This window comes from Photinus pyralis, unplaced genomic scaffold (assembly GCF_008802855.1).
Source record: "Photinus pyralis isolate 1611_PpyrPB1 unplaced genomic scaffold, Ppyr1.3 Ppyr1.4_LG1, whole genome shotgun sequence".
Classification (NCBI taxonomy): Eukaryota; Metazoa; Arthropoda; class Insecta; order Coleoptera; family Lampyridae; genus Photinus; species Photinus pyralis.
The window spans coordinates 52519395-52532036 of NW_022170249.1; the positions used below are offsets into that span (position 1 = coordinate 52519395).

Below are 12642 nucleotides of genomic sequence, written 5' to 3' on the forward strand. Positions count from 1 at the left end.
TAGTAATAGCATTCATCCATCTGGTGGTACTCATAATAAAACAAAAAAAACTGCTTTAAAAATGCTTACCAATTTTCTCCAACAAAGCTGTGGGAATACGCATTTGTTCGTTATCCAATCCCATAAAACGGTGGCAATACGATCATCGATTTGTTGAACAGTGCCGCTACATATTGCCTCTAAATGATTCGCACCAAAAATCGACACACTCCAACTATTTGCACCCGGTTTGTCAAAGTTAGTAGCTTTAGTTTGAACTCTATCACCTAACTGAAATTTCCGAGGCATTGTATAATATACAAGTACGCCACTGAAATTCTCAAAACAATCGTCTTCGTCCGTAACTTTTCTCCTACTGATGCAATCGGGTTAAAATTTACATCATTTAGAACTAAAATTTTCCGGGGAATACAATAGAGGGCATTACGTCCTGCTAGAAGCACAATTTCCTATTAAAATGCGTGATGTCCGACATGCGTCCTTCCAGCAGGACCGCGGTCCTGCTAGTAGGACGCTTTGACGTTCTATCATTAAGCGCAAATGTGTAAGTACAAATTAAATTTTCACGGCACTTTTCGGTAATATGTAGAGGACCTCATTTTGCGGTAATGCATTGAAATTTTTGGAAAATTATACTTTCAATAGATAAAACACTTCTTATAAAATGCATTTGCCTTTGAGAAAATTTTTTAAACTGCATAGAACCCACGACAAATTTAAAAATTCCAGGAGCGCAAAATTTTTGAACTTATTCCAATGTCACATTTCTTGATTAGTAGGTAATGTGAACAATTTTTTTGTTCAATGTAAACGACAATTATCTTACAACCTTTTATTTATTAAAACTATCTTACAACCTTTTATTTACTACAACTATATACACTATTTTCTACCACAAACATTTACAAAACTTAAAATGTAACGGTTCAATTTTTCGTTCTTCCATCCGGGACGCCTCCACTTGACGTTCTAATTGAGATCCTGCGTTTCTTGTAGTTGATTTGCATACTTCTGCAGCAGAGTTGGTGCGCTTGTGACGCAATCTCCCGCGCTGCAGCAATTGGAACAGCCGAAGTGGATGGCATCTCGGGTGTGTACCCCTCCTCCAGCCCATGGGTTTTCAGCAGGGTTTCTAATTTTTTTCTGCCACATTTGCGCCTGTAACAATTGATGAAACAAACTATTAGTTATATTCGATTTCATTTTTTTTAACATCTCACCGTCTCTTCGCACACACCCTTGGATCGACCGGTTCGTCTTCGGACTTTCCGACCTGCCTAGAGGTAGAAGAGGAGCGCGAAATTCTGCTGGCGGAGTGGGAGACTACTGCCGCTCTGATAGATGTGGCGTTGGGACAACTCTACAAAGAAATAGGTGTGTTCTTGAAACATGTACTTTCAAACATTATTATTATTATATCTCATGAAACATAAACTTTTATACTAACCGTTCGCTGGAGCATAAATGGTCCGCAGCGTCACCTCCGTCTAATTGCGCCATTACTAACTCCACATCAAAATTCTCGCACAGGTGGGCAAGAGTTCTATAACAAATTATCATTGCTACATAAATTCCAAGAAAAAAGTAATGATACTTACTTGACTGTTGAGTTATCCGAATGGATGGTAATGACACTACATTGGTCACCATCCATCAACGGCGTCTGGAACGGTTTATTCTTATCCGGTAACACTTTTTTCGGCGAGTGGGGGAACAGATTATTATCCGTTAAGTACTACTGTTCCCCACTTTTTTCGGTGCGTTGTTTTCCAACATGTTTTGTAAAATGTTAGCTGGTGCCGATTTTTTTTAAGTGATAGTTTTGATTTACGTGACGACATGGTAATAATTAATTCTCTTGCGCGACGACGATAGAACTGAGAAACGGAAGGAAATTTCTACTATATATTACAAACTCTCTGTTATCGTTTGCAAAATACTAAAGAGGGATATATTTAATAAGTGAGAACAACACATCGTATGATTTTCGGAATCAAATAACTTCAGTATCAGCGTTTGAACACCTACTAGTTGCTTACAGTTGTGACGAAGAAAATTTAGAAGGAAAGGGAAGAATCTAGCATTACGGCTCCAGCTGCTCTCGGTGGTATGGGGTGGTTCGACGAAACTGAAAAAAACTGCTCGGAGAATGTAGGCGCCACTAATTTTTGTTAAATTTGGCCGTACAGGAAAAATTAGAACCCTGCTCCTGGTGATCTGGAAATGCAAGACAAATAAGGAGGACAAAATAGAGAAAAGTAGTGATATAGGAATATTTTTATTGTAGGGCGAATGATGGTGAATGAGAAATGGCAGTGGAACGATAACAGGGAATTAAAGCAAAAAAATCACGGAACGAGATCTCGTCTCACAGTAAGACACAAAAGTGACTGAAATAATTAATTAAAGGGATGGTAAGATGACTGAATTAATGGTTTTTTTTTTAAATAAACTTAACGGGCAATCATAAGTGAATAACGGTGAATTGGAAGGTGCTTAGCTGTTTTCCTGGCTCCTGAAGATGTCCAGCGGTTTTTCGGCAGATTCGGTGAGTAGACCAGTGGCTAAGTGTGGGGAAAATAAGGGAAGAGGGTAGAAGGGATCAAATGGAAAGCAATTTGAGGGTATCGATAGAAGACTGAAGACGGACGACGAAGACTGAAGACGAAGAGTTTGAAGCAGTACGGTACAGGTAGGGGAAAAATACAAGGCCGAGATGGTGTGGGCCTTAAATGTAGAAACAATACAATATTTTGGGTGCTACAATCGGTGGTAGTAAATTAACGCTCGGATCAAAAGGGGTTGAAATCCGGCGAGCAAGAGTTAAAATATTTATATTGGTTGTACTCGGAAACACAAGTTAAAAGGATGGATACTAAATCCTTTTTGTTGAGTACGGTAAAATCCCAAAAATTGTTAGTAGTTATATAGGGCCGGTTCTGGACCAGTTCAAGGTCACTCGCCACCTGGTGGTGGCCTTGGAAAGTAGGTCAAGGTGAAATTCAGAGGTCACCTGGTGGTGGCCTTGGAAAGTAGGTCAAGGTGAAGCTCAAAGTCGGTGACTTTGGAAAGTAGGTAGAGGTGAAGACTTTCAAGGTCGCTCTCGGTGGTGACTTTGAGAAGTAGATAGAGGTGAAAACCTTCAACGTCGGTCGGTGACTTTGGAAAGTAGGTAGAGGTGAGGATTTTCAAGGTCACCCGCTCCTTGGCGGTAACCTTCATGGCACTCGATAGTGTCAAGTTGAAAGTTGTACATTTGTAATAAAAGGCTTTCCTACGTGACTATGAGTTCATTAAGCAACAGTGTTGATCGAGAAAACATGCATAAGAAGGGTAGTGTAACTAGGCGTGGTGGAGTGATTAAAGTAGAGATAGCTGTCCAGAAGAGGAGAAGGCTGGAAACGTTAATAAAAAACATCAAGCAATTAAAATTTGATGTGGAGATGTTGGAGGCGCAAAGAAAAATGAAAACGTTAACGGTGGGTGACCGAAAGAATGCGTACGGGTTACTAATGGACCCTCAGGGCCAATTGGAGATGGTGTCACCAATGGAGGACGTCATCTTCAACAACGTGAAAATATTCGGATATAGGACGAAAGTGAAGTTTGATAACGAACTTTCGTGCATAAACCAAAAACTATGCACATTAGATATTAAATAAAAAAGTGTAAAGTTTAATATTCCTAGTGGAATTTTAGATTTTTTACTTTTTTGGAAATATACGTTTAGGTTTAGTGTTTTGGATTTAATAATTTTGAACTTCTTACCATTATTTGTTGGAAATACGCGTTTAAAAGTTATGTGCACATTTGAATTTTTTACTTTTTTGGAAATGGACGTTTAAGGTAATGAATCATTTGTAAAGTTGTTAATTTTTATATAGTATGTACCAATAAACACATATTTCATTTTGAAATGAATTTCTCTTATACAGGGTGATGCCGTGAAATTGAAACAGCATTACGAAGTACTTTTGCGTAACTTAAAAGTGAATTTAAAAAGCCTCCACAATTAACACTTTCAAGTGCAGACCTACTAAACTTCGAAATGGGTGAACGTGACAGTGTAATGTCAAGGTACTAATATTTTTTTGGAAATGGCCTTTTAAATTCAGTGTAATTTCCCATTTTTTTTTTGGAAACGCTTAATAAATAGAGTTGCCAATTTTTCCGTAGTAGCTATGTGTAAACCAATAAACGTATCTCATTTTGAAATTAATTTGTTTTATACAGGGTGATGCAAGGAAATAGAAACAGTTTTATTTAAAAGAGCATCCATTGTATATGGCAGGCCTGCTTAACAAATCGAAATGGATGAAGTTCGTGACTTTTAAATGACAGAAAAAGTATGGACTAAACTAAATTAATTTATTAATTTGCGACTTGTACCAATGATTAAGCTAATCGCCCTGAATGCGTTTTAGATTTATGACTTTGAGTTTTTTTTTCAAACTATAAAGTAGGAACTACCTTAAAAATTGCTATGAATTTGATGATGTGTGATAATAACACGCACGTAAAGATAATTATTTATTTAAAGAAAAACTAAAACTCCCAATAACTAAAATAACACTAAGACTACTTATTAACTAAATTATAATACCTTAAAAATATCTTAATACTACACTTCCGCGTCCTCGAGCAATCGCAGAACATTCTCGGTTTTGCGGATATTATTCCGCAAAACCTCGAAGTTCTGCGATTCACGTTCGAGGGCAGCTCGCATTTGGGCGATCCGCCCTTCGTGAACTCCAGCACTCTGCCGGTACGTCCCCAACAACGCACGCAGCCACTGCACACCAGTATTTCGGAATTCCTCCAAGTTGGTTGGAGGAACCGCTTGCTGTTGCTGATGCGGGGGCTGCTGATGCTGGGACTGCTGGTGCTGAGCCTGGGGTTGAAGTTGGGCTTGGGGCTGGGGCTGGGGCTGCTGCTGGTGCTGTTGTTGTGACTGGTGATGCAGCTGCTGCTCCATAGGTTGCTGCTGCAGCACCGGATCCATTTGACTGTATGGGGGGAGGATGTCCTGACTTTCAGGACTAAAAATGACGTGTTCCTCCCCCCCGCAGCAAATCTAAATTTTTTCCACCATACTGCGGTGGTGGTGGTGGCGGCGGCGCCCGGAGCGGGGTGGATGAAGGTAACGTGGGGGGCGTTACGCTTGAAAAAAATGAAAATAGTATGAAATAGTGTATTGCATAGCGCATTTACTAAATTAAAAAAAAGGTATAAATTAATGAAAACTTACCTTTCAAACAGACGATTGAACTCGTCCTCCACGTCACTATCCGCTATGGATATTACAGGTACAGGGGTTTGATCAGGAATCCGCTGTGTTTCCTGTCGCGCCCCTGTACCCGACGTACCCGCCGGTTGCGCACTGATGGTCGTGATGACGTTTGGTTGCAGGAGCAACTGCCCCAACATAGTTGGAGCAGTTTGCACTTGTTGCGAGGGTGCCTTTTTAAGGGACAACTTCACGCGTTTATTATTATTGCCAGGATTAATGCGGCTATAAAAATTTCGCACCTCACAGCACACTACAGAAATGACAATTATCGAAAACGGAAAACGAAACGTAGATTTTGAAAAAAACGAACCAATAATTAAGGAACATAAAAAGTTAGAGGGAAAAGAAGAACAGATTTTTGAAAAGAGCGGGAAAGAATAGCGTAGTTTAGACGAAATACCAACAGATGGCCCTGAAACGAATCAGAGGCGTAACAATGAATAAAATAGTACACATAAGATTCGAAAATTAGAATAGTGAAAACAGTAAGGAAGGAAGAAGCGTTTAAAGCGTGAAAAGGTAAATACAATCGTAAGAAGAGGGCAAGAATCGAAAGAAGCGAAGAAATTTAAGAAAATGGGTACGCCTATGAGATGAAATTCAAAACAAAAGAACATTGTCTGTTCATGGAGAGCAGATACTTTGGCTTAAGGTTGGAGTCTGCATTTATAACGTTATGGAGATACTGCGTGCCTAATTTTCAGGCGAACCAGTGAACCGAATTTGTTGAAATTTATAGTGTAGTAAACTAATATAATTCTACACAAAATGAACAATTTTGAAAAAAAAATTTCAATTGGTTTGGGAATTACAGTCAAAAAACCGCTTTTTTTCAAAAAAACTTCAATATGTAAGTTTACTCACCTACATTACGCCAATGAAAACCAAAACTTTTTTTGGCGTTTCGTTTTCCTGAAAATTAGGAACGCAAATTCTAATAATTAAAGGTTCACACCTTCACTCTTATCTACATAATAAATTATAACATCGTCCAATGATATGTAAAGTTCATGTGGAGATACATGTTGCACTCGTATTACACAGAAATACCCACCTACTTCCTATATAATATATAAAACACAATTATACTTTATATTCATTTATACCTATGTACTTACCGTTGGTAGGATCCTTATTCTATATTTATGTATCAGGCTATCAATAGAAATGAAAAGACACACTACCGAATTGAAAACCCAAACTTTGTTATAGTATGGCGTTTGATTGAATTAAATCGATTTATTGATTACTTAACAGTTTTTTGCGCATTTTTTTGGAAAGTAATTTTATCCATGGTAGGTATTCTAATGAAAAGTCTCAACGAAAAGAATTGATTTCTACCAAACACCATCCACCTCCCCTTATCGAGATCGGTTACTTCATCGGTACTTTACCTGATTCTCGCAATGTACGTATAATTGCATAAGGTATTCCTAAATGTGATGCAAATACGGAAGGGGCTAATTCTTGGTTTATTTTATGACTAAAAGTTTATATAAACATTCATAGCTCCGCAAACGTTTCGTTACTGATCTACAGGATGTTATAACTTCACCGTACACTTTATAAATTAAACCTGTAATTTGTATATAACACAAGATACAATTTCAAATGCGAACTGTCAAGACTCTAAATAAAATCAAGAGATTATCCAAATAAAGCTAAGGTCATTTTAAAAATTATACATTCATTTGGCTAAGTAGGTGCCTACCGAAAATTGTATTTTTATTTCTCGACAACGGTCGCAAATATGAAAAAATTACAAATTACCAAAAAGTTTCCAAAGAAATCATAAAATCAAATTCTTATGTCGTTCTATGTACCTAACCTGGTCTAGATTATACGATAAATCGAGAACGGAAACAATTCTGTTCTAGATGAGGTTTTCAACAATCGATATTTTATTGTAATTAGAAAGGTATGGTTATCATTTTAAGCATCGAAGGACCATTATAATTTTGTCGTTGCCGTACATACTGCACCATGTAGAATTCTTTAAAATCGATTCTTTACGGTTAATCATTTTTGATCTCCACGTATTTGCGAATAAAACTGTTGGATATTTTTATTACCATATTTAGTTTATCTCAAAGTTAATGTAAAAACCTATTTATTATTGGTGCATAGGTAGATAGGTACCTGCTATCGGTATAGGAACCTCTAACATTATACGATCTTGTAATTTATGAATATATATCTAATGATCGCTTATTTAGGTACTAATACTCTTATTTACACAAACTAATTTTTTACCTAAAGTAGTTCTATATAGGGTGTCTAAAATTGAGTAAGATAATATCTATCTTTGTTATTATTACCCATACTTACAGATTCAGTTAAATTGGCAAAATTGTGTAGTTTTTGATGCGGAGGGATATTTCGATGCGATATTTTGAAAAAAAGTGAAAATCGTTATTTTTTAAAAAGTTCAGATATTTTAGTAACAAAGAGTAAAAGTTGCAAGATTCGATGGGATAAATTCAATGCACGCAGAAAAAAATTTTCAAAATGGCGGTTTTCGAGATATTGTCATCAACTTCATCATTGTAAATGGATGCCGTATTGGATTTTTACTCATAGCATTGAATTTATAACTTATAAATTCAATGCTCATAGTTTGATACATGTTTTTTTTTCTTTCCAACCATATACCGGGTGGTGCCCAGCGCGACGCAGCATAAGGATTTCAATGGTAATTTCTTTATAGTCAATTACTAGCTCCCCTAATTATTTTAGAGCAAAAGTCTAAATATGTTTCTTTTAGAGAAAAAAATACTGCATCTGCTCACACTTTTAGTTATAATTTTCCGTTTTTCAAAAAAATAAACTTTCTATAGAACATACGCACCCAATTTTATTCCATTCAATGCAATTAGTCTAGTCATAATACAAAAATTGACAATTATTTGTTACTTTCACACATTTGCGCATACGCCATTCTGCCCAAAAGCTTTCCAGCTCTTCCTTTATGTCTAAGAATTTTGTTTGATTCGGATTTCTGATGCCCCAAAAAGTGTGGGGTCATTTTTTACCCCAATGCAATACCTAACTCCCCATATGTATACTTTTACAATGCTTTTACTAACGTGGTGATTATAAAAACTACAGTTCAGCTTCAGCGCTAAATTTAATATTTAAGTAAGAAAGTCCGTAAATACGTAAACAAAATAAGGTGTCCTGAAAGCACTAAGTATTTTGTTATATAAAAATATCAATTCACAAAACTGGAACGAACGTAAAAATAAGAAGGTAGCTACGTAACCTGAAATAAATGCAATTAAAATCTTATCATTTATATACGGATGTAGACGGATTTAATTTCACAAAGTGTGGGCGGCTAAAGATACATGTAAATATGACTCAGATTCTCGAGCAGGTAGTCGTATTAAATGATAAGGCGGAGTCCAAGCGTTTCAGCAAATAATGACGACTACAATGACATCTGTTAGCTTTATGAAAGAAATAACGGCAAGAGACCCCAGCCTTAAGGATATCAGATTTAAGGCATCTGGCTTATCAGTTCGCTGTAAGGAACGGAATAACTCATCCATTTAATGATGAGAAAGGCGGGAAAAGATTGGGTTTTGACCTTTTTAAAGCGAAACTCGAGGCTTTCTCTACGAACTCCTGAAAAAACCTCAATCGCTAGAGCTACGGCCTTTAACCGGCATACCGTTTCTGCATTTTTTAGCATGCTGATTGAACTGTATGATCGCTATAAGTTCTCGCCAAGCCAAATTTATAATGTTGACGAGACAGGAATCACAACGGTTCCAAACAAACCATCAAAGGCAAAAAACAAGTGGGAACACTTAGTTCACCAGAAAGGGGAACGACGACTACGTCAGTCATTTGTTTCAATGCAGCAGGAAGATATATTCCCCCTTTAATGATATTTCCAAGAGCAAGAGAAAATTTAGAATTGTTAGAGGGGACACCGCCTGATACAAAACTTGTATGCCATCCTTCTGGATGGATGTACACAGAAATATTTTGCCCAACATGGTTCGATCACTTTTTACGACATGCCCAGCCAACTGCGGATCAACCCATTTTACTAATTCTAGATGGTCACGCAAGCCACACAAAAAATATTGCCTTACTTGAAACAGCTAGAAAAAAACATGTTCATATTATTTGCCTACCTCCACATACCAGTCACCGCCTTCAACCACTTGACGTTTCGTTCATGTTTCCTCTCAGCACCTTTTACATGCAGGAATGTGAACTTTGGTTAAGAAATCATCCTGGAAGACCAATAACATATAACGCGCAAGCAACAAGATGCAAGGCACTACAAAAATACCATGTGCTTCATAAATAAAACACACGCCGCTGACCGGCCAGCTAGCTCTGTTGATCAAATAGCAAACAGCGGAGAGAGAAAGACTAATGTACAGGGTTGTGGGTAACAGAATTAACTCAATTGGTAATTGGCACTTATAACTCCTCGATCCAGCCTAGGTCGTCAGTACTTACTTTTGGTCGCTTCAATTAAAATCTCTATGGGCGCCACCTAATTCCAAGTTAAAAGTTTCGCTTGCCACTACCGGAACTAGGAAAGGTAGCGTTAGCTTTAAAGTAGGCAACTGATAACCCACAAAAAAAAATGTTTATTGGGTGCAATTGCACCTGCATACGTAACACCAACACAAAAGTTATGTTCCCCAAATGGGAATCAAAAATCAATAAAGTATAATAAACACGTTATGTAAAAACTAAACAACCCCAAGTATAAGTGTTGAAATAATTATCCCAAATTCCAAGGTTTACATAAAATTCCCCCAATGAAATATTACATAAATTTAGTAGCTGAAACTAGTTCACACCAAAAATCCTGAAAGTAGGTATAGAACACCCACTACCGTTGCACAGTGATTGAGTTTAATGGGTTAAATTGACAATGGATTGAATACCTTGATTGGTAGCTTGTAGGGTATCGAAGTTTAAATCATAGTATAGAGCTCTGTACTTCACAGGTGATTTACTTCACATGAGTAAATGCAGTTAATTAACGCAAATTATTCCCTTTCAAGTTCAAGCGTACTAATTAAGAGTAATATGGGTGGCTCTAGTGTTCGGCCAGTTAACATTTACCACATAAGTATGGGTTAAACGAAATGCAAATACACAAAGGCAATAAGTAGTTTCAACAATAATAAGATATCACCACTACGATAGGCAGGTCTCTGGTTCCTAAAGATTCCTGGTGTACGTGTAAACGGCTAACGGTTTTCTATGTACCGCAACAGGTGTCAAAAGGGTTGGTGTCCGCAGTATCTGTTTGGCTGCGCCTTAGAGATAGTAACGTTTCAATGGCAGATTTTACAGTACACGGAACTCCTGCATGTTGTCGTTTAACGTAGATGTGTTTCGCTTAGAAAGTAAGTAGAAGCTACGGAATCGTTGGACTTTGACTCCTTACAAGGACTCTAAAATATAATGTAATTATGGCCACGGTTAACCAAATATAATGCGCTAACCTCTTAAAGCAGAGAGTACACAAAAAAAAAAGAACTTCGTTAAAGTAAGGTAGCCTTCTTATACCATAAATACGATGGATTCCCCCTAGAAATAGAAAGAAGGTAAAGTGGATTCGATCACACGGAGTATAACTTACGATTAAGGTGGCTTAAAATTCCTCCAGCACAAAAAAAATTCCTTACGGAAGTGTGTCCCCAAGCATTAAAACGAAACGGCTTGGTGCAAACATTAATTTGGGTTGACTTGGTTAAAAGATGCTTTCGCAAGGGTGTTCGATCCAAAATCAACCACTGGAAGATATAACAAGCACCCCCAACTCGGGATCACAAATCGACCGTCTCTCTAAAGCAGGTGGCGAGAAAAGAAGACGCTAACTTTCTTGTTTCCGGTCACGATGCAACCGACGACGAATAATTCCAACCAACCACGAGAGCCGATGGATATGTCAATACCATAAATGGTAATATCTAATGCTTATCGATAAAGGAAACGAATTTAAAAACCAATGACAGCAAGGTATCGAATTACAGTAAACTGACGTCATTGATCGGTAGATCGAGAAACTAAAACGGGCAGGCAACACAAAAATATAAAAGTAACTAGAGAATTAACATATTGGTTGCATTCAACGATGCGCGAACATGTAATACAATACAGGGTAATGGAAATAGAAATATGACTACAAAGGTTAATACTATTTTAAACTGTTACAAACAATACGACAAGTTGGACAATTGTTTGGAAAAGCGTTCCTAAGGGCGTCAACTGCGCAGAATGCCATTAGTGGGTTTGCAAAAACAGGCATTTGGCCTCTTAATCCACATATTTTTCCTAACGAAGCCTTTGCAGCAGTGAAACAACTAATAGGTAGGTAACCTTTTTACAACTTAATAGGCTACCTAAATCATACATCTTTTCTTTCACAGACCTGCTCCGGAAAAGGAAGACTCATCATTCGAATCCGATGATAACATCTTGTATTGTTAAGAGAACCAGCTAAGCGGTTACGTTGCGCTAATAAGCCCCCCAGGTATGATCATGAAATTGATAGAAATGGATAGAGGACACCTTATTACACGTTATCAGTTAAAAAATTTGCGGAAGAAGCCTTACATTTTCCACAATCTTCATTCAAAGTTCACTTCATTTCGTCGTGAGTGAGGTTATATTATTCAAATTACATTGTTGATTTTAAGTTGGTTATAGTGTAGTGTTCTTAAAATTCCTCAGTGCCAACTTTAATTTCTTAGGAGGTTATGTTATTTCTTCACGATATATTAAACATTAAATAATGATGTACAAGTATTATACATGTGTTTTTAATTATATCATAATAGTAGTAAGCAGTTCCCTACATGTTTTACTTAATTCATGTTCATGTTTCAATCCCAGTGATTTGGATATAACACAAGGGTGTCACGTTGAAGTGAGATTGACAATATTATCATGGAAAATACGAGAGATGTTCCTTCCCCTCTCGACCGTATTAGGCGGTGGATGCTAAGCGTCGATTCATATGAAACATGCAGGAAGTGCCCGGGCTTCCTCTCTCGGTGATCGATACCAAGAAATTTTTGCCACATGCAACCTTCTCTACGACATCCTTCTTCCCTAATGCATTCACGTTTAGACTGTATAAGCTTCAAAAAGTGGTGTTATTAAAATGTTAGTCACATGGAAGTGTCGCTTATTTGGTGTTTAAGTCGAACAAAATCTAAAATTGAATTGTGTATTATACCTGTTGTACTACTTTTATTACATTCTGTTAATATACACGTTAAATCCAGCATATTTCATTTTAGTAGACGAAGAAGTTAACATAACCTCCCACAAAAATTTACTGTCACCTTTGTTTATTAGTGGAAAAA

General features: G+C 37.2%; 2 protein-coding genes across 2 annotated transcripts; both read right to left on the reverse strand.

Annotated features, from left to right (window-relative positions):
- Window positions 1-817: 817 nt before the first annotated feature.
- LOC116167730 lies at window positions 818-3127 on the reverse strand. The gene is made up of 3 exons (XM_031483224.1): window positions 1448-3127; window positions 1221-1360; window positions 818-1158 (listed from the first exon to the last, which is right to left on the reverse strand). The coding sequence occupies exons 1-3, from the start codon at window positions 1460-1462 to the stop codon at window positions 927-929; spliced, it is 387 nt and encodes a 128-aa protein (XP_031339084.1). The 5' UTR covers window positions 1463-3127; the 3' UTR covers window positions 818-926.
- A 1390-nt stretch (window positions 3128-4517) lies between these two features.
- Window positions 4518-6963, reverse strand: LOC116167697 (general transcriptional corepressor trfA-like). Its single transcript, XM_031483169.1, has 2 exons — window positions 5249-6963; window positions 4518-5160 (listed from the first exon to the last, which is right to left on the reverse strand). Exon 2 carries the CDS (start codon window positions 5000-5002, stop codon window positions 4622-4624), a length of 381 nt encoding a protein of 126 aa, XP_031339029.1. The 5' UTR covers window positions 5003-5160; window positions 5249-6963; the 3' UTR covers window positions 4518-4621.
- Between the last annotated feature and the right edge of the window lie 5679 nt (window positions 6964-12642).

Excerpts from the sequence above, each read along its gene's own strand:
- LOC116167730 (XM_031483224.1), bottom strand. Across the intron at positions 1,159-1,220 it reads AGGGTGTGTGCGAAGAGACG|GCGCAAATGTGGCAGAAAAA; the intron begins GTGAGATGTTAA and ends CAATTGTTACAG.
- LOC116167697 (XM_031483169.1), bottom strand. The coding sequence starts at position 5,002 with ATGGATCCGGTGCTGCAGCAGCAACCTATGGAGCAGCAGCTGCATCAC.